The sequence below is a fragment of the Schistocerca piceifrons genome, chromosome 9 (assembly GCF_021461385.2).
Source record: "Schistocerca piceifrons isolate TAMUIC-IGC-003096 chromosome 9, iqSchPice1.1, whole genome shotgun sequence".
In the NCBI taxonomy this organism is placed as follows: Eukaryota; Metazoa; Arthropoda; class Insecta; order Orthoptera; family Acrididae; genus Schistocerca; species Schistocerca piceifrons.
Genome location: NC_060146.1, coordinates 180,189,388 through 180,217,254, shown reverse-complemented (window position 1 = coordinate 180,217,254; position 27,867 = coordinate 180,189,388). Strand labels below are relative to the sequence as shown.

The following is a 27,867-nucleotide window of genomic DNA, read 5'->3' as shown; positions in this document are numbered from 1 at the left end:
CCGCCGTGCCCGCTTGTCGCGGCTGTTTTTATACTCCGGCCCCGCGCGGGCCGTTTCACAAGTGGAGCAGTCAGTGTGAGTAGAAGAGGAATTCGTGAGGCCCTGCTGGAATCTACAAGGAGTCTGCTGTCAAGGTGTGTTCCTCTGAGGACTGTTGGCGTCTTATTCACAACTCTCTAACGTGAATGTCGGTCTTTCAATAGTCTTTCGCGATGTGTTCGACTTCAACTATTTGGAAGGTTTGTTTGGCGCGTAAGGTGTTGACATCATACGCAGCGACGTTCCACCCTCTGCCATGCACCTCACGGTGGTTTGCAGAGTATAGATGGAGAGTTTACGGTTATTACACATCCGCAGATGGGTTGTGCTGTTCTTATCTCAGTAAGTCAGTGGACGCTCTTATATTCGTTTTCTAGTTCATTCGATTTGTTGTTGTTGTTGTGGTTGTGGTTGTGGTCTTCAGTCCTGAGACTAGTTTGATGCAGCTCTCCATGCTACACTATCCTGTGCAAGCTTCTTCATCTCCCAGTAGTTATTGCAACCTATATCCTTCTGAATCTGCTTAGTGTATTCATCTCTTGGTCTCCCTCTACGATTTTTGCCCTCCAATGGTAAATTTGTGATCCCTTGATGCCTCAGAAAATGTCCTACCAAGCGATACCTTCTTCTGGTCAAGTTGTGCCACAAACTTCTCTTCTCCCCAATTCTATTCAATACCTCCTCATTAGTTATGTCATCTACGCATCTAATCTTGAGCATTCTTCTGTAGCACCACATTTCAAAAGCTTCTATTCTCTTCTTGTCCAAATTGGTTATCGTCCATGTTTCACTTCCATACATGGCTACACTCTATACAAATACTTTCAGAAACGACTTCCTGACACTTAAATCTATACTCGATGTTAACAAATTTCTCTTCTTCAGAAACGCTTTCCTTGCCATTGCCAGTCTACCTTTTATATCCTCTCTACTTCGACCATCATCAGTTATTTTGCTCCCCAAATAGCAAAACTCCTTTACTACTTTAAGTGTCTCATTTCTTAACGTAATTCCCTCAGCATCACCCGACTTAATTCGACTACATTCCATTACCCTCGTTTTGCTTTTGTTGATGTTCACCTTATATCCTCCTTTCAAGACACTGTCCATTCCGTTCAACTGTTCTTCCAAGTCCTTTGCTGTCTCTGACAGAATTACAATGTCTTCTCCATGGATTTTAATACCTACTCCGAATTTTTCTTTTGTTTCCTTTACTACTTGCTCAATATACAGATTGAATAACATCATTCGATATATATATATATATTTTACTCGTCAGATAATTCTCCAGTGCCTAATAAATGTTTTACGAATTTACCTCGCAGTTTTAGTTTCGATGATGAAAATTGCGGCAGATATGGCAAAGTGCGTTTAAACACGACACCAACGTAAACAGGCTACGCTAAGGTCAATTTATCACATTTATTTGGCAGTCACATTTGCTGACTTCGGAAACTACCAAATTATCACTTTCCCAACATATCCAAGATTTAGGAATAAGCTACAGACTAGCGTGTCACCACACTCAAGATTTCAATAACGCACTCTTGCCCTGGTCTCTTGAGAAATGCGTAGGAATTTGTCTTGTAATTGGCTGCTCGGTCGGTTCGACCAAGTACTAGTGTTACAGAATTGCTCCGTGAGCTTCGGAAGAAGAGGATGTTTTACCCGAACAATTCTGAGCAAGTTTAGACAACCTCAATTTGCAACAGACTGCAAAACGAATCTAATGCCTCAGCTTTCATCTGGCTTTAGGACAAATTAAGCGTATAAGGCAATCGTTTCTCCTATGTTCCATTTGCTAGTGGAACAGAAAAAGAAATAATTTAAAATGTGGAAATGTTTCAAAGTACCTTTCGCTACTTCTTGAACAGAATATGTGGATGAATCTGGACACAGTTCGCTTTCAAAGTGTATGAAGCCTACTTCCGATATGGTGTTTAAAATTATTATGGAGTGTAGCCATGTATGGAAGTGAAACGTGGGCGATATATAAAATTAAAATTATAGTCACTACGTATAACGTCGTAAGCTTATCTTTCCCGGACGCGTTCTGCGTGAGACGTAGCGCCGGGGGTTAGATACTTACGGAAGTCAACATTGCGCCATGAATTCGTGTACGTCATTTGTCAGGTCAGATAATTCCCCTTCCCGCAGTAGGTACACCACGCCATATCGAGTACAGTCGCGTACCATAGGATTACTTCATACTGCAGCCAAGTGGCCGACGCACAGACTTTCTGGCGTACTTAACAGGCAAGTGTAATGCGCCAGTTGAGGATTACGCTGCGGCTACAGGTCAACATCTACACGAGTGCTCTGTAATTTACACTTACGTGTCTGCCATAGGATTCGCAGAACCACTTTTGAGACTTTCTTGACCGTTCTACACTCAAATAGCAAGTGCAAAAAAGTACATTCAAAGTTTTCTGTGCGAACTCTGATTTCCCGCCCTTTAAGCTGTTCAGTTATCGCATGTAGCTGGCAGTCAACATCAGTAGGAAACATTGATTCCGCAACTGTTACCATATCTGACTCCCCACCCCCACCCAACGTTTTCCATAGATGGCCTCCCGTCACCACTACGAAATGTGACCTTTGACATAAATGACGAATTCATTCACACAAGCGAGACGATATTTCATAGGCGCGCAATTTTATCAGATACCCCCGTGGGTACTACTAGCGTGAGACAGAAAGCGAGTGTTAGAAGCCTTCTCGAAATCGAGAAATACGAAATGAACGTATGTTTACGACCAGACAATCAGACGTCAAATTCCAGGTATGCCATTTGTAAACAGGAACAGAAGTAATAAATTGTAACGTCGTGCCCGAACAGTGAAAATGTAGTTATTGGTAATTTTTTCGTTATTTTATGGGGAGTGTTAGCGAGAAAGTTTCGAAAAGGTTTGAAATTATGTGTAAAGTTCGTTCAGGTCGCTAAGAGCTCTGACTTCCAAAACCTGGGTGAATATAATCCGGGTATTTGGGCGTCGTGATTTACGCTTCCACAGTATATATATGTAAGTTCAATACTAGTTTGTGTTAAAATCTTAAACTAACATTATACATCTTAATGAGCAGGTAATGACATAATTTTAAATTTTTAAATTCGCCAAATAAGTATATGAAATACTGAAAATAAATTTTTGTTACCGCTGGAAGTCGTTAGGTAGGCAACCCGCAACTGACTTTGTCTGTTCAGTAGTATAGGTTTTTGCCACCTTTCACATCAGTGGTATGTTTGTAGACTTCCCTAAAACATTAAGATAAATCTGTGCTTTTTAAGATTTCCGCGCAAATGCTTCAATGTGGAACATGGTCACCACACATTTCGACGACGCACACGAACCGAAAAACCCCCGTGGGTACTACTAGCGTGAGACAAAGCGTATGTCCAGTGAGGGAGAGAGGCTTAAAGCAAGAACTGCACGGCTTAAAACTTTCAGGACAGTGAGTAGAAAAAAACGCTTAAGACTTTAAATGCTTGTTTTCAGCCTTCGTCGACCTATCGTTCGTGTTACAATAACAAAAAATACGTAATCCAGAAGTAGGTCCTATTTCCAATGACATTCCAACACCTTGCTGAAGGTGCACAGTTAGTGGCGACCAATCGCTGAAAGTGTGTTTGTTTATACCTCTGCTGAACGTGCGTTGATGGAAGTATAGCTCCAGGTGACTATTTCTGAACGCAAGCTTTCGCTGCTGCCGCCACAGGACTCACTGGCGAATAGTTCCCAGCTGCGGCGAGGGCGTGTGTTAATGATGCGCTTTTCAACAACGTTACGGCGGTATGTGTGGATAGTCGAACGTGCCTACCGGGCGCTACTTTCTTCACGTTAGCCTTTCCACCGACGGCGCGTCGATAGGTGACAAGGTAATCTCTCGTGTTTACGTCCAAGAGAGAGAGAGAGAGAGAGAGAGAGAGAGAGAGAGCCGAGTCGGAGATGTTCCAGTCAAGCACGCTCCAGGGTCACAAAGAGCAGAAAGCTGTCGCACGCTACTGGTGAAAAAGATCACTCCACTCAAGAATTTAGCAAATTCTCGTTGTTTGGCGTTTGCTACCAGTGTTGCCACATCGGTCTGTCTCAGTTCAGGCTAGCAAGCTGCCGACATAAGAGCAGAAGGCTTTACTGCCCGATAAGGTACGTGACGAAGGGTACTTTTGCTGTCACACTTCCTTGCCCTGCCACGAGTGGCGCGTGGAGAAAAATGAGTCGATAAAACTCCATGTGACATCTAATTTTCTACAGGGTGTCGTATCACCTTTCAGCCGTCTAGCTTCCGAACAGTTAGCTTATTTGGCTACCAGTTTCAGCGATTTACTATGCCATCTTCAGGCCCACTGACCGACGTGTACATCTACATCTACATAGATATTCTGCAAATCACATTTAAGTGCCTGGCAGAGGGTTCATCGAACCAGTTTCACAATTCTCTACTATTCCACTCTCGTATAGCGCGTGGAGAAAAGGAAGACCTATATTTTTCCGTGCAAGCTCTGAATTCTCTGTTTTTTGTGGTGATCGTTCCTCCCTGCATAGGCCGGCGTCAACAAATATTTTCGCATTCAGAGGAAAAGGTTTGTGATTGCAGTTTCGTGAGAAGATTCCGTCGCAACGAAAAACGCCTTTGTTTTAATGATGTCCATCCCAAATCCTGTATCATTTCGGTGACTCTCTCTCCCCTCTTTCGGGATAATACAAAACGTGCTGCCCTTCTGTGGTGTGTGTACTGTAAGGCCTTCGGTACACACACCATCAGATTATTTGACTTGTCGCTCTAACGAAGTAGGCGAGTGTCAGCAATATGTCTCGTGGTCTTATCGTGGCGTGTTTATCTTCTGCCGTTAGGTCAGACGATAGAAATGCCACTTGCATGCTTAGAGCAGCAGATTGACGGTGACCAACTTTAAACAGAACTTGATTAATTTTCACACACATTTATTAAAATGATAACAAGCATAAACATCACGTAACTGGATTCTGGATGCTATTTACAATTGACAATCTGAAGTTCCTTTGGCCTTGGTACGTTAATCTTATTGTCACATATCTCTGATACTTGACAAAATGTCTGTTCATTTATCTTCATGGCTATGTACAGGAATATGGTAATCTTATTAGGCGCAGACTGAAATTTGACTATAGACTGGTACAGACTAATACAGACAAATGCAGACTGACTAATCGGAAGTCTGTACACTCGTTATAATACCTCGTGCGTTCAGGTATCACTGCGCGAGTGTGATCCGCGAGGTTCGAATCCTGCCTCGGGCATGGATGTGTGTGATGTCCATAGGTTAGTCAGGTTTAAGTAGTTCTAGGGGACTGATGACCTTAGATCTGAAGTCCCATAGTGCTCAGAGCAATTTGAACCATTGCAATTCGGCATTCGTGCGATGACTGAAAGATGGAACAATTTCTGAGGACCGGTTTCAGCACTTCGGTACGTGGAGAGAAGGAAAAATAAGGGTTCGAGGTGATCAAACATCATAAGCTCGGGACTGGCACTTCTTAACGTCAGTTATAGGCACACGGAATCCTGAAGTATTGTTTTGGCTACAGGCTGTACACCTGTGACCTTAGACAGGTTTCGCAACGAGTAAGCTTCACTTTCCCCGTGGGAATGTCAAGGCGAAGTTTCGAATGTTATCCGTTACCTCGGTCGGACGACCACGTGGTATGCAAATTATTCGAATATGCGTCGACATACGTAACTCCAAAAGCCACTGTAGCGCGTGGAGGAGGGTCCATCGTACAAATATTGGTGTATTTTAGTTCTATTGTGTTCGCACGCTGCGCGAGGGGAAAATGACTATTTTGTCTTTACGGTGTTCAGCGGCCTGCATGAAGTTCGTGAATGACGTTGTTTGTATACACGTAGACGAGGCACCTTGTTTCAGTATTCTTATTTCTGGTGCGGCCAGTATCGGGCCACAAAAGATGAGTCAAAGACAAAGATATCAGTTAATAATTGGAAACCAATGCTGTACAATCGCGATAAAGTTATGAGATGTTCAATTGACTCTTTTACTAGAACATGTTACGCGTTTCGGGATTACACCAATCTTCAGACATCTGTTACAAAAAAGTACAAAACATAAGTGAACAGCACACTCAACACGTCTCAACGTTACAGAAAATGTGATCTGGTCATATGAGTTACATACCACGAACTTCAACTCCTTCCTAACAACCAGGCGTACAAGATATCAGTTCTTTGTCACGAACTGTCAAACACAGAAACACTGCGCATGTCACTGCATAGAGGAAGGTTCAGAGTTTTATGTCCGCACAGACACTATTCCATACACTGAGCAGGAGCACCATCACCATGTGTTGCTCGAGAAACATCGGTAGTACATTTTATTCCGCACAAGAACCAACAGGTCGCAGTTGACTGAATCGATACCTTAAACAATTTGATTTCTGCTCTTGAAAGTACTGCCACATGTGGGACAAAGCCTCTGTCTTATGTACTTCCACAGAAAAAAAAAAATCGCAGGCAGTGAGGTCTGTTAACCTGGGAGGAAAGCAATAAACAGGATTTTGTTGGCCACCTCCTGCAATCCTACGTCTTGGGGCGGTGTTGAGATAACGCCGCACCTAAAGGCCAAAGTGAGCGGGGCGCCATCATGCATGAAAATGAAATCATTCGAATCTTCCCCAAAAAAGAAACGTCCATAAGCTCTGAGAGCAGAAACGGCACAAAAGTCATTTTCGGTGAGTCATTCATGATTGACAACGCCGCCAGAATTTTATTACGGCGTTTACTTTATCCGGTAGAATATGAAATGTCGATTCGTACTTTCTCTGTTACGGTCGCCGGGACACAGCTGCTGCACCAACTGCAACTTCTAAGGCTTCATACGCAGGCGTCGTTGCAGACCAAGCCACACCGTCGCACAAGGAAGCAGAAATGCCTGACGGATACGCTCGACATTGTCATCAGACGTGTGTGGATGACCAGCGCTCTTACCTTCGTTCATGCAACCAGCTTCCAACAATTTTGTGTACCAGTCATAAATCTGCTTGTTCAGAGGCGGCCTCTGAGTGAATCGGAGGCCGAATGCAAGTTGCACCTGAACAGTGGTTCAAATGGCTCTCAGCACTATTGGACTTAACATCTGAGGTCATTAGTCCCCTAGAACTTAGACCTAATTAAACCTAACTAACCTAAGGACATCACACACATCCATTCCCGAGGCAAGATTCGAACCTGCGACCGTAGCAGTCGCGCGGTTCCGGACTTCGCGCCTAGAACCGCTCGGCCACCGAGCCGGCACCTGCACAGTGGATTGACTTCGCGCAAATTCGTATACACAAAATGATTTCTCATGTGGCGTACTCACCATTTTGCTACGAACAAACAGCGCAGCAGTCTAAAAACTTCGAACGTTCCTGTATCCAATGGCACGCGCAATGTATTTCTATCTTCTATAGTTTGTCCATAATAACTGAAATCTATTCTATATTTTTGAATCACCCGGTACGCTCATCAACAGCGATACTGCAGGAGATACAGGTTAAGATACAAAATACATTCTGTACGTATGCGACACGTTCATGATTGAGTTTGGTATAATTTATTATTGTGCCCGCATAGAATTCCCGTACATTTTTTCGGAACTTTTACTTTAATTTTTAATTGCTTTCTAGCACGTCCGCCTTGTTACGTTAGATGTAGCGTACGTTACAATAGGAGCGATATATTTTGTCGTCAGACATGGGTGTTTCTATTATTGGTTCTTTACTATTCGGCCTTTTCGCCACACATCCATCATATACGTGCACATTTAAGTAAAATATACACTGCTAGATCAGTGAAGGTGGTGAACAGGTCACAAAAATTCAGTATGTGTAGGTTCGAGTTCTACGGTACTAACAGAATAATTACTGCTAACACATCATAAACTCTACGATTATTTTTCGTTCATTGATGTTACAATTTTTTTCTACGAAAAAACGCACTGACCTTACCGTGATTGTAAATTCATATGTGTATCTTGCATTATGTGTGTGCATGTCGTTTTCTGTGGCTTGGCCGATTTGATGTGTGTACTAAGAAAAAGGAACACACACACACACACACACACACACACACACACACACCAAAAAAAACAAGGTCCACAGTATGCAAAATACAAATAATAAGCGTAAGTTTGACCACACAATACATCGTCTGTAATTAAAGCACGCTGTCTCATGTCTAAGAAGTAAAATGTGGCAAAAACCAATTACAAAATAAAATTTCTGGAAAATCCACGGAATTTTGGTAAGGCGCAATATGTCCCGGGCAACCAATGCAATATTGTGAACGCGTTCCTGTGGCATACAGCGTTATGTTATGCGTATCATCTGCAGGGTCGCTGAAGAAATAAACAAAGCAAGTTGGAAATTTGTGGTAAGTACTGTGGGGCCAAATTGCTAAGGTCATCGGTCCATAGGCTTATGCACTACTTAATCTAACTTAAACCAACTTACGCTAAGGACAATACATACCCACGCCCGAGGGAAGAGACAAGTTGGCTTGTGTATGTCCATACAATGTCATTCATCGACTGTGGGTTTTGTCATTCATTCTACGTAGGGGCCGTAATATCCATATCGTATTTTCATGATCCCTAAGCAATAGACGACGGGGTCAACAAAATTATCAAGAATTTTTCTAACTTTTCACAACATGGTTCTGCGAGAATAATTTCCCTTGTCTTCAAAGTATCCCAATTGAGGTTCCTTCAGCACCTCGCTGACACTTTCGCGTGGACTGTGTGTAACGGTTCGATTCCCGGTTTGCGGCAATCTCTCGTTTTAAATGTACCTTAAAACTAGCGTGTTGTTCACCTGTAGAAATATCGCCGGTTATCGACGACGTTGGCAACGGCTTTGCTCCAGTGGATACACCGGTTCCCGTGAGATCACCGAAGTTAAGCGCTGTCGGGCGTGGACGGCGCTTGGATGGGTGACCATCCAGGCCGCGATGCGCTGTTGCCATTTTTCGGGGTGCACTCAGCCTCGTGATGCCAATTGAGGAGCTACTCGACCGAATAGTAGCGGCTTGCGTCAAGAATACTATAACGGCCGGGAAAGCGGTGTGCCGACCCCACGCCCCTCCTATCCGCATCCTCCACTAAGGATGACACGGCGGTCGGATGGTCCCTGTAGGCCATTGTGGCCTGAAGACGGAGTGCTTTTTTTTTATCGATGACGTTATTAGATTTGAATTAACGTTACTTGAACAGCCCATGGCGATTTTATTTTACAACATCCGATGCGATGACAGTGGAAAATTGGTGTTCCAATTTCCCCAGTCTATCGTACAAAGCGATGTAGCTCGCAGGAAAGAATATCTGATTGAAATCGCCTTCAGAAAAAATTCTTCACGTACATATAATAACCGGACCTCTGCTTCACTCCCGTACGCAGCTACAGCTAATACCTACGTGGGAAGTGTGACCTCGAACGTGCTTGGATTATAAATCTCACCCAAAAAAAACAGCGGTATGAGCTAATCGTCTGAAAACATGCCCGTCTCACCACATTTGAGAAATACCCTGTTGAAGGTCTAAGAGGGCAACTTTAGTAACGCGAAGAAACAAAATATCTGTATAATAGGACCAGAAAAACCGTATGTCACTTTCATGAGTTACTGCTACACTTCTCTCTGCTTGAAATAATTACTCTATCCCAACAAAAAAATTTCCGAGTGATCTGATAGTGTTGCACAGCTCTTCGGTCTTCAAACTGCGAGTATGGGGCTTCAACGGAATGGTCAGAGAAAAGCGGAACTGAACGATATGCTCATCTGACTAAAACACTTTTTCCCATTCAACATCACTTTTGCATTCAAGCAGGCCAATGTTAAACGCCTTACTAATTACATTTGCAACAGGAAGAAGTTGTGTGGAACTGCGAAAAAATTTGCAAAATATACAAACTGAGTAGTCCATGCGCAAGATAGGCAACAGCAAGGATAATGTGAGGTCAGGAGCGCCGTGGTCCCGTGGTTAGCGTGACCAGCTACGGAACGAGAGGTCCTTGGTACAAGTCTTCCCTCGAGTGTAAAGGTTAATTTTTTATTTTCAGTTTATGTGACAAACTCTTATGTTGTCATCACTTTTTTGGGAGTGATTATCACATCCACAAGAAAACCTAAATCGGGCAAGGTAGAAGAATCTTTTTACCCATTCGCTAAGTGTAAAAGTTAGGTGGGTCGAAAACATATTCCTGTCATGTGACGCTCATGCCGTCACCAGTGTCGTATAGAATATATCAGACGTGTTTTCCTGTGGAGGAATCGGTTGGCCTATGACCTTGCGATCAAATGTTTTCGGTTTCCATTGGAGAGGCACGTCCTTTCGTCTACTAATCGCACGGTTTTTCGGTATGGTCGCAAAACACAGACACTAAGCTTATTACAGTGAATAGAAACGTCAATGAACGAACGGACAGATCATAACTTTGCGAAAATAAAGTACACTTTTCATTCGAGGGAAGACTTGAACCAAGGACCTCTCGTTCCGCAGCTGCTCACGCTAACCACGGGACCACGGCGCTCCTGAGCTCACATTATCCTTCATGTTGCATATCTTGCACATGGACTACTCAGTTTGTATATTTTGCTTACTTTTTCGTAGTTCCACACAACTTCTTCCTGTTTTCTCGATTGATTTGTGTTCAGTTTTTCAAGGCCTATCCACTGTGCCAATTTATAACTAAATCTGAGGGGGGTGCGATGGGGAGGTTCCCTTGTTAGGTTAAGAAATTTGATTATGAAGTCTAAAGAAATGATCGTGTTTAACTTTAATTGTGGTACACGGCACGTCACAACTTTTCCTCTAAACTTTTGACAATATTCATGGGACTAATTCGCCTTCTGATACAATTGTACACTCTTTACATTATAATACACTACAAACATTGTCAAAGACGGTGTGCTACTGCAATTGCGCTATTCACATACCTAGGTTAAGTACTTGTTTGTGAAAGTAAAAGATGCCACCGATGGCACTAGCTGATGACACGAGCATTTTGCACGCGAGTGGGAACAACCACTGTTTTTAGGATGAGTGATTTACATTCTAAGCACATTTTCGTACCTCTGCGAACGTTCGAGGTCACGCACTTCCTTTGTTAGTCTGGCCAGAGCGCGAACTGAGATCCCAATTGACCCGCCCCCCTCTCGATGACGTAAGTGCTCAAGAGCGCGGGACCCACGTCGAAAGAGGCGACGATCCACACGCCAGCACAGGTTTTTTTTTTTTTTCATCACGGACCACACGGAGAGTTGTCTCTGGGATATGGGAAGAAGTGAAATATTTGCACGAATTTTAATACAGTGAATTTACATTACTGTATTACGATGCTAATGCTAATCAGTAGTTTGAATTTTATACATAATGGTTAGACTCTAGACATACACCAGCAATGTAATGTGAATAGTCTTTCACAAAATTAAGTGGTTTTCTGCTATTGGACTCCCACGACATTTTCAGAAAACAAAGTATATACTGTTCCGGACAGTAAATGGCAGGACAACGCTGATAGATATGGACTTTGAAGAGAAGGCTGTTGCCAAGGCAGAATATTCAGAATTTCTGGAAGTGTGTGCATTGGTGAGGAAATGAATTGGAAAAAACACACTGATGTGTCGAAACGTTTAGGTTTACCTACTTCTGCTGTTATGGTTATTGCAAATTTTGGTGATAAACTTACCAGTAAATTAGCCTACTATGCCTATTTTCACTCATTGCTTTCATATGCCAACATAATTTGGGGTAATTCTTCATAAAGAGCAAGGGAGCGTCGTCGACCTGCTCATCCAATTCCAGTGGCATACGTTGGAACGGAGGTGTTATTTGTCACACTGCTGTATACTGTCAAAATTCCGTGAGTGTACTTTCCTAGCAGAGTCAGCCAGTATATTTCTTCCCCCTAGGTACAGTTCACGTAAAGACTGTGAACGTAAAATAAAGGTGGTTAGAGTAAACATGGAGGCATAACAACAATCGTTCTCCGTGTGGACACTTCGCGACTGGAGGAGGAGGAAACGACACAGATACACAAAGTACCCTCCGCCGCACACCGTAAGTTGTCTCCCGGGGTACAGATGAAGATATCCACATTTTCGTCAGCCGCCCTGAACCAGAATCTTGGTTAGGAGCTGGTGCGTCCTCTTGCCTTTCTCAGACCCGACTGACTTCACCAGTCCAGGAGGCACCCGCAGACACGTAACTGTTATAGGTGAAAGAAGCACCTAACGACAGAAAAAAACCCTGAGACTCGTCGGAGTTAAATATCAAGTCTGTAGGTAGGTAATACAGTATGTATCTAGCCACAGTATCATACTATCAAACTTAAGGGGGGGATCGAAAGGTTTCCATTGGAGGGCATTGCTGCAGCGTATAAAGCAACGTAGCGCGACCCCGAGGCAGGTACATAAGCACCGAAATGGAGACAGAGGATTAGTAGGGCATTCATATCTTTCCAACGCGCTCTCGATAAATGCGTTATTTCCAAATGCGTCCAAAAAGGACCAGCGTGCTGTAATTTCTTTTCTCGGCTGCTTAAGGAAAAACAGCGTCAGACATAAGTTAGAGAACGTGGAAAGATGCGCAAAGGGTGGCATGATATTGCACGTCCCCATATCGCAAATGTCGTAGCACAAAAGTTATGCCAACTGAAGTGAGAGATACTCGAGCACCCGTCCTATATTCCTGATCTGTCCCCAACTGAGTATCATGCCTTCAGTCCCTTAAAAAAAAGGCCTTCAAAGATCGACGATTTCTGTCGGACGGAGACGTGCAGCAAGGCAGCTACGGACTTTTCAGGCAGCAGTATACGGTGTTTTACCAAACGTGTATCTTAAGCCTGGTCCGTCGATAGGACGACTGCCTCAAACCTCGCGGCGATTTTGCCCGATTGGTACACCTATTTTCGACTGTACGACATTCGAACGGAAAGTTTCTGATCACCCTTTATACACTACTGGCCATTAAAATTGCTACCTCAAGAAGAAATACATTATACTAGAACGGACATGTGATAACATTTTCGCGCAATTTGGGTGCATAGATACTGAGAAATCAGTGCCCAGAACAACCACCTCTGGCCGTATTAACGGCGTTGATACGCCTGGGCATTGAGTCAAACAGAGCTTGGATGGCGTGTACAGGTACAGCTGCCCATGCAGCTTCAACACGATACCACAGTTCATCAAGAGTAGTGACTGGTGTATTGCGTCGAGCCAGTTGCTTGGGCGCCATTGACCAGACGTTTTCAATTGGTGAGAGATTTGGAGAACGTGCTGGCCAGCGCAGCAGTCGAACATTTTCTGTATCCAGAAAGGCCCGTACAGGACCTGCAACATGCAGTCATGCATTATCCTGCTGAAATGTAAGGTTTCGCAGGGATCGAATGAAGGGTAGAGCCACGGGTCGTAACACATCTGAAATGTAACTTCCACTGCTCAAAGTGCCGTCAGTGCGAACAAGAGGTGACCGAGACGTGTAACAAATGGCACCCCATACCATCACGCCGGGTGATACGCCAGTATGGCGACGACGAATACACGCTTCCAATGTGCGTTCACTTCGATGTCACCAAACACGGATGCGACCAACATGATGCTGTAAACAGAACCTGGATTCATCCGAAAAAATGACGTTTTGCCATTCGTGCACCCACGTTCGTCGCTGAGTACACCATCACAGGCGCTCCTGTCTGTGATGCAGCGTGAAGGGTAACCGCAGCCACGGTCTCCGAGCTGATAGTCCATGCTGCTGCAAACGTCGTCGAACTGTTAGTGCAGATGGTTGTTGTCTTGCAAATGTCCCCTTCTGTTGACTCAGGGATCGAGACTTGGTTGCACGATCCGTTACAGTCATGTGGGTAAGATGCCTGTCATCTCGACTGCTAGTGATACGAGGTCGTTGGGATCCAGCACGGCGTTCCGTATTACCCTCCTGAACCCACCGATTCCATACTCTGCTTACAGTCATTGGATCTCGACCAACGCGAGCAGTAATGTCGCGTTACGATAAACCGCAATCGCGATAGGCTAGAATCCGACCTTTATCCAAGTCGAAAACGTGATGGTACGCATTTCTCCTCCTTACACGAGGCTTCACAACGACGTTTCACCAGGCAACGACGGTCGATTGCTGTTTGAGTATGAGAAATTGGTTGGAAACTTTCCTCAGGTGAGCACGGTGTAGGTATCGCCACCGGCGCCAACCTTGTGTGAATGCTCTGCATATCACAGCATCTTCTTCCTGTCGGTTAAATTTCGCGTCTGTAGCACGTCATCTTTGTGAGTAGCAATTTTAATGGCCAGTAGTGTGTTATGAATCACATTATTTCTACAGGTCCGTTTTCCAGTAGTTGTAAAAGTTATAGAATTATCACTGTCAGTGATGCTTACTAACCGGTGGAAGGCCAGCGTCATAATTTAGTATATGTACTCTTGGCAATGCAAATGCGTGCTGGAGGATACATGTGTTTGAAGCTGAATCGATAAAAATAAATTTATGTTGTAGTGAACATGCCAGCAACCTGTATCCTGTAACTGCGCCGTTATTCAAACGCAAAACATACTTGAATGTTCTGGTGCAATAGTCCCGAGAAGCCTGCTTTCTTTCCGAATGCTACAGCTCGAGCGAAGCGGCCCAGAAGAACGCCTGGCGCGTATACTTGGCCGCCTGACAGCTCGACCCACATCAGCTCTGACGTCACGTCGTAGTGACGTCACGCCGGAAGAAAGCGAGCCAGGCCGCGCCAACTGGGCGTGGCACAAGCCGTACTGCGCATGTGCCCTGAAACCGAACAGTCAGTGGCTCTCTAGAGGAGACGGCTGCAGAACCAAGGCCATCACAACATCACTACGAAACTGCCGTTGAAGCTAGGCACTGCGTCCGTCATTAGCATGCGATATAGACCCTATACGACCCTATAAGAATTCTCATTCCCACAACATACCGTCCGATGAAGCCGGAATTTTACGTACAACTAAATTGACGCCATAATATATCGTATGATGACCCATTCGCCAATGGCGCCGTGAGGTGCCATTTACACATACCGCAATCATTCTATCGGCAATGTTTACAATATGCCGTCAACTGAATTCACGTCGGAGGTGAAAATTGTCACGGTAGAAATTACAGCAGTAAAACTGCGACAAGAGCCTAAAAAGATACGTTTTTGTTCTTGTTTTGGTCTTCTGTCCGAAGACTGGTTTAATGCAGCTCTCCACGCTACTCAGTCCAACGTAAGGATTTTCAGTTGCGATTAACCACTGCAAACCCGCATGCATTTGAACTACTTAATGCGCTCATCCCTTGGGCTCCCCCTGCAATTTTTATCCTTCACACTTCCGTCCATCATTAAATGTCGATTCCTTCGTGTTGGCGCTGTCCAGAATGGCCGAGCGGTTCTAGGCGCTTCAGTCTGGAACCGCGCGACCGCTACGGTCGCAGGTTCGAATCCTGCCTCGGGCATGGATGTGTGTGATGTCCTTAGGTTAGTTAGGTTTAAGTAGTTCTACGTTCTAGGGGTCTGATGACCTCAGCTATTAAGTCCCATAGTGCTCAGAGCCATTTTTTTGAACCTTCGTGTTGCAGAATATACCACATCAACCGATCCGTCTTTTTAGTCAAGTTGTGGCAATGGCAGGTAAGTGTACGTTCTGGCTGTTCACACATTTTTAAATTCAGATATGGTAGTGCGAAGTAAATATGCAGTTGCTCCTATCACTTCAGCCACTGTCAATAGTAATAATAATAAAATAATAATTACAACATGCGTAACTTGTCTGAAAAAGGAAGAATAGTTTTTGTGGAATTTTGCTGTTTTGTACATAATTAAGTACACTTTATGGCAAGAACGAAATAATGTTTAAGCTTTCACTCTTCTCGGTTTCGCATTTCTGTGTAACTGGGAGTCTTCGTGCTTTTATTTGTCGGACAAATATACAAGATCCCTAATATGTGTATTAGTTACCAAATTAACTTCCAGGCTGAAAATCATTCTAAAGTAGCACCCCCACAAGAACTTAGCTTGTTATATACTCCTTGGCTAAATGTTCGGTTGTAGTCACGCTTATTTTATTTCGTGCTTTCTCCGACTACGGATCTGGTGTGGGTGGCCCTAATTCCTTTGCGCCCAACTTTTCCTGGTAATTTCCTTTTCTGCAAGCAGTTAAAACAGATTCAACAGTTCTGGTCGACGCTGCACAGGAAAGCCGATTCCTGCACAGTGAACAACCAACAAAGGTCATTTGACGAGAATACAGATGAGGATCTCAGAGCCATAAAGGCCAAAAGCACATCGTCCTCGACCCGACATTTAAGTGAACATCGGAAAAACCAGTGAGACAGGATTTCGTGAATTTTCATGTATACGATGAGGGCCTAAGCATAGATAAACCTGACACACCATATGATCAGTAAACGGACTTCAGAAGTATCAATTAATGCCACAGTCTCAGAATCGGCAATGATGTGCTCCATGGTTCTCAGTGACTCAAACGGATTACTGTATGACAAAATCCAGAACTTCGTATATTATCTCATTTAGAATCCCACAAAATAGAAAAATCTATCATTAAAACTACAACACTATATCTGAGGAATACGCTAATGTCTAGCGGGATTTATGCCAATCCACTGGGATAAAAGTCTGTTACAGCGTGCTACCACCTAGACGCACTGACGTCAACTTTTTGTTGAGCGGTAAGAGCTAGCCGTGCACGCCGTGAATCATGCACGTTGTCCATCAAACCAGCATGTATTGGGCCGGTAAGGCAATTACGTCGCGCCTGCGAACCTGATGCCAAGTATCACCGATTCTAGAGGAGCCATGTAGCACAGCGCAACAGATACGGTGAACATCTGAACAGCATTCAAAGAAAAATAACCAATAAATCCGCAAGGAGTCAAAAGTTAGGGTGCTCACGTGCACAACAGCCGCCACTGAGTTGTTGTATACATCCTTATCCTTAATTCGATTAGTTATCAGGACAATCCAGCTAATCTTCCACTTTCTTCTGGAATACCACATTTTAAAAGCCTCTGCTCTGTCAGAAGTATTCATGTCGACATTTCACTTCCTTACAGTACTACACTTTAAACAAATACCAGGTGGTTATCATTAAAGTGCAGCCACTCACGGAGGTCCAATGTAGGCTGTAATTACTGTATGGCAGCGAAACCTGGTAGGTGTTTAAGTGCATTAATGTGGAACAGATTCACGCTGGAAAAAGAATTAATTCTGGCAATGGCTACAAGGAACAATCAGGGGCTGTGCAGCATCTCTTCAAAATCTTTGGTTGTGTAAGTGGTGGCTAATAATAAAATCAACTTTACACCTTTCTCAATTGTTTCAGCTTTTCAGCCCATGTCCCATTCCTGATGCATTACATATGGAAACATTTCTGTATGTCTTTCATTCATTCATTCGCAGTGCAGGATTTGCATTTGATGGCCTAAATTGGAACTAATTCTTTTCCAGTGTAAATCCATCCTGCATTAACATATTAGAATAACTACTACGTTCCACTGCCAAGCGATAATTATAGCCCACATTGAACCTCTCAGAATAGCTGCACTTCAGTTATAACCACCTGCTACCTTCAAATGACGTAGTAACACTCATATATTAACAAATTTCTTTTTTTCTGGAATGTTTTGGCCGGTCTGAACTTCATATCCACTCTGTCTTCGCCATTATCACACATTTTGCTGCTCCAATAAGAACTCATCTACTACTTTCATGTCCCATTTCTTAATATAATTCCTTAAGTATTGCCTGATTTAATTCAAATTTATTCCATTATCATTGCTCAACTTTTGTTGAAATTCATCTTTAAACATTATGCATAACTAAAACACAGTCCTTTGCTGTTTCTGAAGATGTAACAGAAAATGTAAATGCAGAGTCCAAAACCAGAGAAGACACAAAAAATAAATGGTAATCAAAGACACTATCAATCATGAAGGCTAATTTTTTTACTTGACAAAATGCTTTAAGCATGTCTACAAAAACAGAACTTCACTCATTCTGTCATTAAGTAGAAAGGACAACATATAACCCTAGTTGATATATCACCCTAATTGAAATTTTTGTCCTGTTAGCCTGCAAAACGATTGCTTGTGATTCCAATATTCAGATGCTGAAGTATAGTTATGAGCAGATTCTGCTGTGGCTACCAATAAATGAGAAACACCAGCTCTGAACGCTAGGTTTTTGCAAGACAGGGAGGCAAGCTGGTCCCATATAGAATTTGTGCGGCAACCAGTGACAGCTGATTTACTCCAGCCAGCCTGAGGTGGGTTTTTACGTGACTGTCACACTCATTTGGACAAATGATGGGCTGGTTCCCAACTGCACATAGTGTAGTTAGATACACTAGAGGAAAGTGCAGATAATTTTTCTTTCTGGTGTTGGGTAGACAAAGGAGGCAGTTACTTATGCTCACACACATCACAAATCTCAACCAGAGAAATACAAATAATAGATTAATAACAGTAAGGATGATCAGAAAGCAAAGAATGTGTGTGGTATAAACAGTGTTGCCAATGACAACTATGTATTTCGACATTTAATTTCTGGATATGCTTCAAGCTTCTGCATGGAATTTGACCATCATCCCTTTGTTACAGAGCTACGTCCCCATCACAAAACCAGAAAGAGTTGCAGACATGGCAGTTCTCAACCAGTGTTGCTGTGGGTGCTCCCTGAAGACGGGCACCATCATCATTGCTGTCTTGTATGTGGTGAGTACACAGCGAAAAAAAAAACAGTCATCATAGTAATTAAAGTAATGTGGCTTCCTTGCATTGACTACTGCACCTGACTGCTGTACTTCACTACTGCCCTCTTTTCCAGTGCCAAATGATTTTCTTTTAAGCTGTCTGCTTTTCCACTGGTTTGATGCACCTTTGCCTAACCTTCACACCCCTACCTAGTTCTTACCACATGCAACATACTCCATAGCATTTTTACATATTCAAGTCCTCTTTCTACAAGCCTATTTTCCCCTCCACAGCTCCTTCCACTCCCAGTTAAACTATTCCTGGATGCCGTAGCAGATATTCCACCAACCAGTCCCTTCTTCTGTTTAGGTCCTTTCATACACTTCTTTTACCACATATTCTACTTAGAACATGCTTGTTCATTGGAACTGTTTGCCCACAGAGTTTCTGACATTTTTCAATAGCATTCCATTTCAGATGACTGCAATTTCTTCTCCTTTATCATTTTCTCCTAATTCTTCGGAATACAGTGGTCTGTTTCATTTCTCCATAATGCAGCATCCCAGATGTACACTTCACGGAACTGATTTCCCACTTCCATATCATCAAATCTTGTCAACAGAGCTTTTTAAAGAAACTTATTAGCCTATGCCAGCATTCCACTATTGCCTTCCTTGTTTCAGCCATTCTGTGAGACCTTCTGTGCTAGATAGAAGTATATCACTTCTGCCACACTTTATCACCCCCTATTTGGTATTCAGAAAGTAACTATTCACCTTTGACTTTCCTTTGTTAACCTCCACATTGTGTTCTGCAAAAGTTTACTGTCTGTGCCTTTCCACAGCAACCCTAAGTTGTTCTTACATCTACACAGAAAGGTTACATTGTCTGTGAACTATAACACTGGCAAATGTTCTCCTTGGGCATTTACACATGTTCAAAGTCTGTCCAATACTGGTAACTTACAACTCTATGGGAGATGCGCATTCACCTAAAGGGCGTCACGGTATTTGAACTTTATTGGGAATGTTTGGAGTATGGGTATATGCTTCTCCACATGGCAAAAGAAGGTATATTATAGCTGGGAGCACTATTTGCAGTTAGCACTATTCGCAGTTTTCAAGTTCAAATTCCATGACATTACAGCCATAAAAACCTAAGACTGCTTCAGCTGTGGAACACTGTCTTAGAAATAGAAACTAAATCTTTTCTTGTCTTATGTACAATAACATCACCATGAAATATCCCACAGCATAATGGCTCATATCTTAGGCACTTAAAGCATGATTCTCATCTTTTCCCATAATTACTGAGATGAGAATATTGGTATTCAGTTCTTTATACCACCTTGAAAATACTTCCTGATTAGTAACCTATATGAAGAGTTGAATACTGTCATTTGTTGAACACTCAAAGAAAATTGTAAACCATATTGTTGACAAGGTGCTTGTCTTTCCCTTAATTTGTTTTGCTACACACGCCCATAGGCAACCTTCTGAACCTAAGGGGTGACTGTGTCTCCATTTCTACTTTCAGCAAAGATACAAACTATTCTGTATGACACCTATTTAATTCTGAACAAAAAGGCTGATCACTAAGGAGCCAGACTACGACTCTGTATAAAATTGTTAATTATAATGTACCAACCATAACCTGGAACCAACTGAGTGCAAATGTATTTCTTTTTCCATTGCAGATTGCGAGCCTCGTGCAGATTGCAACAACAGCGAACAGTTTGCACACCCATCAGTATGTTGATGAAGATCTAAATTATGCCATAGATAACTTTAACAGCCTTGTACATACAGATATTGAGAAACAACTTAGAGATACAGCTGAGAAATTAGACAACGATTTTGGACTGAAGGGCAGTGATGGCAGTTTGACCAGGACAGTGAATAAAGCGCTACCCTACAAGACTAAAGGTGAGGAATGTGGAGTTAGCATACCGCGTAACTTAATATCTGTGGTTCTCCTGGCTTCCAGAGTGAAAGCTGTTAGCATTTAATATAACTGCCGTTTCAGATATCTCTCACACAACATTCATTCAGTAATTCCTTACAATAATGATTTTATTTTTTAAAATTATTATCAAAAAAAGTCCTGCAATGAATATAATTACAGATACACATACAAAGAGAGATTTTAAAGCTCAAAATACTGACTTACAAAATATTGAAGATCACGAGTAATAAAATCCTCAGTATACTCCTGTTATGGACTTTGACTAAAATATCCTTAAACTAGAAGTCATTTTTTAGTTTCTGTGTAGCTATGCAGTCTAACCATGTTTTTCACGATGATTTCCTGTGTACATAATCCTTGAAGAAGCAGAACAGAGCACTGTGCATGTATTAATCTTGTACCACTGCTCCGCACTTCTCACTCGTGTGAGGAACTGTCATCACTATATCTCTAATGAAGTAACGTCACATCATTCTTCATTTTCTGTACTGATAAATTCAATATCAAACTCAGGATCACTACAGCCATCCTTTTTTGAAAGCACTGTCTCATTCAAGGAAAGGGGCTGAAAGGGCGCATTTTGTTGTCGAGTATCAGAAACTGCACACAGTGAAGACGATATGTAGTGGCAACTTCCTCAACCAAAACGTGGCAGCCAGACTATAAATGTAGGACCAGATGTCCTCTAGTGGCCAGACACTTAGTATCAGTGTTGAAACAGATGTACGCAGATTTCTTTTTTTATTTTATTTTTACGTCCATTCCTAAGCTACCAGAGTACTCAGGATTTTAAGTTTCTATCAAAATAATAAAATTGAGATAGTTTGGGGTTTTACATTAAGGGGTTCATTCATAATACCTTATTCAATGTCTGATTCAATGCATGACAAGTTTTTTCATACCAGATGGGCTAAAAATATGATTTGTATTATGTTTGTAGACAAAAATCATGGCTAGCTACCTTACTGCACTCCTTTTTTTAATGGACTGCAGTACTCCATGAAGTCACATTAGAAGAATAATCAAATCTATCTCTGAGTAACAGGCACAAACAACACATGGTGATATATCAACGGTGTTTTGAAATGCAGTGCATTAAACTTTATTGAGACACATGGGGATGTTGGTGTAATTAAACTGCCTGCTTCATGTAAAACCAGTCTTCAGAATTCTGAAGTTACCACTGACAAAATGCAAGAAGCAAAAGGTGATATACAACTTGCACGCACGCCACACTCCACACTCCAGTTAGAAGTATTGAAGGACATTAAATGAAGACAGTAACTGCAGAAAGACAGAATGATTGTAGTCTATCCCATAATTTATTCAATATGTACAATGACAGACAAGTTAAGGAAACAAAGAATAAATTTGAAAAAAGCAGTTAAAGTTCAGGAAGAATAAACAAAATCATTCAGATTTGCTCATGACATTCTGTCAAAGGTACAAAAAAAGTTGCAAACGAAGTTGAATGGGATGGATAGTGTCTGGTAGCAGGTTGCAATATGGACAACAATATAAGTAAAAAAAGGATGAGGGAATGTAGTTGAACTAAATCACATGATACTGCAGGAATTAGATTAGGGAGTAAGATGCAGGAAAGAGTTCAAGCTGGCAATTATTGTGACAGTGGAAGTATTTCTTTGGAATGTGGCCTTACATAGAAATGAGACTACACAACACAGGAAAGAAGAGAGCAAAAGCTTTTGAAATGGGGTATTAAAGAAGAATGCTGAAGATTAGATGATTGGAACTAATGAAGTAGTACTGAATCTAACCAGGGGGTAGGTTGATAGGATGGTTCATGATGCAGAGAGATAGTTAATTTGGAAGTGGAAGGTATTAGCGGGATGAAAATTGCACAGGGAGGCCAATGCTGAATAGTAAAACAGATGTAGGTTTAAGTAGCTATGCAGACATGAAGAGAATTACACAGGTAGGGTAATATGAGAATTGCATCACACTTCCTTCTCTTTCACAGAAATACAAACCATTATTCTAAGGGTTAATTACAAACAACAGGCACCCCAGTGGAAATATAATTATAATCATAGAGCTAATACAATAAGCAAATTATAACCAGAAACAGTTATGGGCTCATATGTGTGAACAAGCTTATGTAGTGCCAACTGAGTTACCAAACCACCTTGTTACTACATGTCATGACAGTGTTGGCAGAATTCAGATATACTACAATTACTGATTTTTGTAGTGATTCCTTCATTGCCTTTTGTATTAATATCCCACTTATGAGAAACTCAACTGATAATTTTCATGCTGTTTCAGTTACTAAGACGCAGCTAATTGTAACACTCGTGTTTGCTATTATCCAGGCTATCTGTGGCATACTTCTCCTCTTCGGAGCCATTCAGGTAAGTCTCTTACTGCACACACACTATTCAACAGAAACAGAACAAAATTTTTTTTTGAAACTTTTTGCTCCATTCCTGCTGCTTGTAATCTGATTTTGGTAAAAAAGCACATTTTCTCAGTTCTTTGAAATAATTCTTTTTTAATCATCATGTCTGAGGAAATTTGTTTCCAACGTGACAGATACATAGTTCTCCCAAAATAACACATATTAAGGAAGCAAATTTCTTGCCAGTAATGTCAGCTTTTTCTTTTATATTTCAGGAAAAGGCTGGCATGCTACTTCCATGGGTGGTTGTGGAAACCCTGGTGGTCATAGCATCAACTGTCGTAGGCATTATCACATGCATTGCTCTCATCGCGGTGGCTGAAACTGCTACTGCTGGCTTTATTGCAGTTGTTTTTGTCATCCTCTATGTGTGTAAGTATACCATTATTATAGAGACTGGTGCTATAGTTGCTTGTCTGTGGTGCTAGAAACATCACAGGAAGCAATTTTCACAATGTATGTTAGACTAATTCAATCAGTTTAATACAAATACATTTTACTTCCTAATTCTAAAAGTGTAAAGTGACTGGTGGCACAGTAACTCTGCTTCTTCTTCGCACAGTGACAATGCATAATTCTCGATATTGTTCCTATTATTATTATTATTATTATTATTATTATTATTATTATTATCATTGTAGGGTGAGAGCTGAGCACCAAAGAAGTGACCCCCCCCCCTCTCTCTCTCTCTCTCTCTCTCTCTCTCTCTCTCTCTCTCTCTCTCTCTCTCTGTGTGTGTGTGTGTGTGTGTGTGTGTGTGTGTGTGTGTGTGTGTGTGTGTTTTTTCATTAACTGTGCCTGGTTTTGTTGGCCCTTTCCTGTATGAATGTTCTGTGATTGATACAATGTATTGTCAAAAGCATTACTTCATTTTTGAGACAGGGTGGAGCCTTTTGAAATGTTTCTAATTTTGTTCAGTTCACCTACTAGAATTTAACAGCAACATACAGATCTACAATTTGGCAACAGTGGATTGTCGTGGTATCAAGAGCTGCCTCAAAAGGTAGTTGCCACCCTGATTTCTGTTCTCCATTTTTTAAAATTCTGTTCCATTATGAAAGGATGAGATCTATCGTAGCTGTTATTATGACCCAAATAATCCAGATATTTAAAGAAAAAAGCAACTTGGTACAAAAAATTACACACATTGCTGTAAATAACCCTGTAGCAGAAACCAGATATGAATGGCATACAGTGAAGGTTATATACAAGGAACCACTCAGAAATTAACACAGGCAATGGCTGTATCTGCAGAAAAAAATTTCAAGTGTAGAAATTTCAATGACATTCCACAAGTTACAAATTGAATAGACACAAAAAAGAATCTAACCAAGTGTTATAAATAAAATGGTATATTATAAAGGAAACTTGGTAAAGAAATCAAGTTGATTTCAGTGTGATAGCAAAAATGGCTTTAGTGATATGGAATGCAAGTATCATTGCTAAACTGATAAAACAAAAACAAACAGCACAGAGAGCAAGAAGTGAAAAAGATGGCATGTAGAAAAATAGTGCTTGGTACAAACCAATCTAATTTGCAGTGGCTTGCTATTTAGGTGTGAGAGGACAGAGATCGCTGCATAAAATGCTGCAATATCAATTTCAAGAGAGGTGATTAAAAAAAAAACTCCATATTTGTCAATGAATGGAGGAATATAGGTAGAGTGGAAGATGCCCACTGCTGCCATGGATGATGATGATGATGATGATGATGATGATGATGTTGTGACTTGCTTATTAGCATGTAAACAAATTTACCCAGGAGAATGACTTTTTATATCTACATATTTCCACAAATAGCACTTCAGTTGTGTACTTATTTATGCACATATAACATAAAATAACTGGGATCAGTCATGTTAACTCTGTGCATTAGCCCTTCACTACATAGTTCAGCATCAACAATAAAATTTGAATGGGCAATCTTGAACTGAATCACAACATTGAATGTTTTTGAAGGGAGGTCAGCCACTAGACCTGGGGTAAGGAGTATTCACCAACACTTTAGAAGATGAGTGGCAGTGGTACAATACTGACTTTTGAATCATTTTCTTGAAAGAAAAATGCCTGATTAGACTAAAATTTTTCTTTTCCTTGCAGTTCATGTGAGCACACCCTCTCCCCTCCCCCCCCCCCTCCCCCTTGCCACTGGCTATGGATGCCCTTGATGTAGAAGAATGTTGGACCTAGAAAGCTGGCCATCTATGACTTCATTTACAGTGTCACTGGAACATATGTAACTGATATATCATCAAGACTAGTACATACTAAAAACAGTAAGCTTGAAGAATTATTTTCATGTTTACTTCAGTTCTTTGAGAGGGATTAAATCTGTAAAATAAAGATTACAGAAATAATTATCCTTCAAACAAAAAAAGGTTAGATGAGTTAATGAGTAATTTCTTCCTCTTGGGCTTCCAAAATGTCTTGCTCGCTGAACAAACATGACATATTTGTAGCAGTATTACGTCAAACTGTGAAATCTAATAAGTACATGCTTGAAATTACATCACCATGATCACATATTGATCAGCCATTCATGTTTTAAGGTGTTACATTTGCTAATGTTCTGGAAACTGATAACAGAAGGCAGCACATGTGATGGGCAGATAGTGAGATGCCTGTACATTGTTTTCATATGAAATGAGTCCACTTTCTGAGTGACAGGTAGCGCATGCATCAAGAAAGTTGTAGCTCAAACTATAGTCAGGCACGGTCTTTGGAACACAATATTATGGCCTGAGTTATGTTCAGGCTTGGTTGTCAGTGTTAAATTTATCTTTCATAAGTGTTAAGCAATGTAGTGTCAGTGTATTGTTAATACAGCATAGAGGTTGTTAGGCTTCTACAGTTTCTTGAAGAAAGTTCCACTTTACTTCAATTTAAACAAAATGCTTAATTTTCTCATATCTAGACACTCTGACTTGTTTGCAGTAGTACAACATGATTTGATTTGCTTGTAATCTTACATTGTCACACTTTCCTGTTTCAGTGCTCAGTGTGTACTTCCTGCTGGTTGTGTACAGCTACTACCAGACCCTCCGTGAGAACCCACGCCGATACGTTTGAAGATCTGCTATTCTGGCAGGCAGACAGAGGATGGTGTGTGCACCTTTGTAATGGAAGTGTATGCAGTTGGGGAGTTTCAGTCATCGTCACTTTTGCAAAATGTGTTGCTGGTGAAATTGCTTCAAACTCTCAGGTTTATTCTTGTGTGCACCATCATTGGTTTTGACAGTGCATCTGGAATCCAGATGCAACACTCATTACACACAGTGTTAACATTTCATCAGCTTTACACCTCAGCCTCAACTTGCTGTTTCCATTTACACAAAGAGAGAATTTCATAAATAATTCCAGAGACCATTGAGAAGTACAAGAATTGATTTCACACTGTTTTCCATAGATTTTTGTATATATGTCTCACCTGTTTTATCAGCACACAGTCTGTATTTTTATGATACATGATATTAAACTGCAGTCCTCGAATATCTCTTAAAATCTGTACACAAGAATGTACTCAATTCTTCAGCTGATTTTAATGTGATAGTAAGAAGTAGCTTTAAAACAAATTTGAGAATCAAAATAGTATCTGTGTTAACATGTTTTAAAAATACGTTCTGTAACTTAATTGACTGAGTTTTGTGTAGCAAAGGCTGCAATCAATTTTAGGAGATTTAAATCATTCATAAAGCAGAACTGCACTGAAACAGCTACATCTTAAAAACAAGATTTACAAATGTTGTGTCATTGTAAGACATGATGTATTCAATTCTGATTTTCTTATCTCCTTTGGTTTTTCAGTAGTACGACTGCTGTGCAGAAATTCTGGTGTTCTTCTTAGCACTTCAAACTGTTTTGTCTTCCTCAGGCACTTAAACTGATTCTGTTTGTGATTTACTCTGTCTTACTAGGTGGTGTAATATGCAACTCATATGTCAAGTAGCAGACAGGAACACGGATTTTTGTTGTTATTGGTTTACGGACATCAGCATTGCACAAGCAACTCCAATTTTTTCCATATTCACGGAAAATGTTTTATCTTAACACCTTTGTGTGTTTATCACTGGAGATTGTGTTTCAGTTCTCTAGGGTGCCTCAAATTAAATTTTTTAAATACAAGTTTAGGCAACTCATCTCTCTTCTGCACGGTATGTTTTGTTTAATTTTGCACATGTAACACTTAGGGTTGGGGGTAGCTGGTTTTACTGGTGGTATATCCTGCTTCTCTGGTGTTGCAGGTGACCCAACAGTAAAGACTCACAACCACCCTAATAAATGGCTCCTCTGCACTCTTACCAGCCTGCACCTGTCTTGCAAAAATATATCTTTCATAGGCATATGAGATTCAGCTTAAGCACACCAGCCAATCTGTGTCAGTGAAATACACTCTCTTATTTCACTCATTTTGCATTAGCACAGCTCCAGGTTCATGTCACTACTCTTGTAGTGAAGCATCTACTTGATATGTGTTGTTCATTATACCAGGAAAAATCCTATTTACTTCAATTATGTGCATTTCTGTTATTGCATTTCCATTTTTGTAAGTGAATGATGATTGTCTTCATCTTATATTGTGTATAGTTTGTAGAACAAATGTATGTTTTCACTATTTGATGTTACTGACTGAAGAATAATACTTAAATGTATTTTTATTGAAATTAATAAATGACAAATTTCTGTACTCGTA

The 27,867-nt window shown here is 41.3% G+C and overlaps 1 protein-coding gene across 1 annotated transcript; it reads left to right on the top strand.

Annotated features, from left to right (window-relative positions):
• On the top strand, positions 1-27,867 carry LOC124716980. The gene is made up of 6 exons (XM_047243584.1): positions 1-134; positions 18,701-18,814; positions 20,490-20,718; positions 23,045-23,130; positions 23,393-23,549; positions 26,170-27,867. The coding sequence occupies exons 2-6, from the start codon at positions 18,740-18,742 to the stop codon at positions 26,244-26,246; spliced, it is 624 nt and encodes a 207-aa protein (XP_047099540.1). The 5' UTR covers positions 1-134; positions 18,701-18,739; the 3' UTR covers positions 26,247-27,867.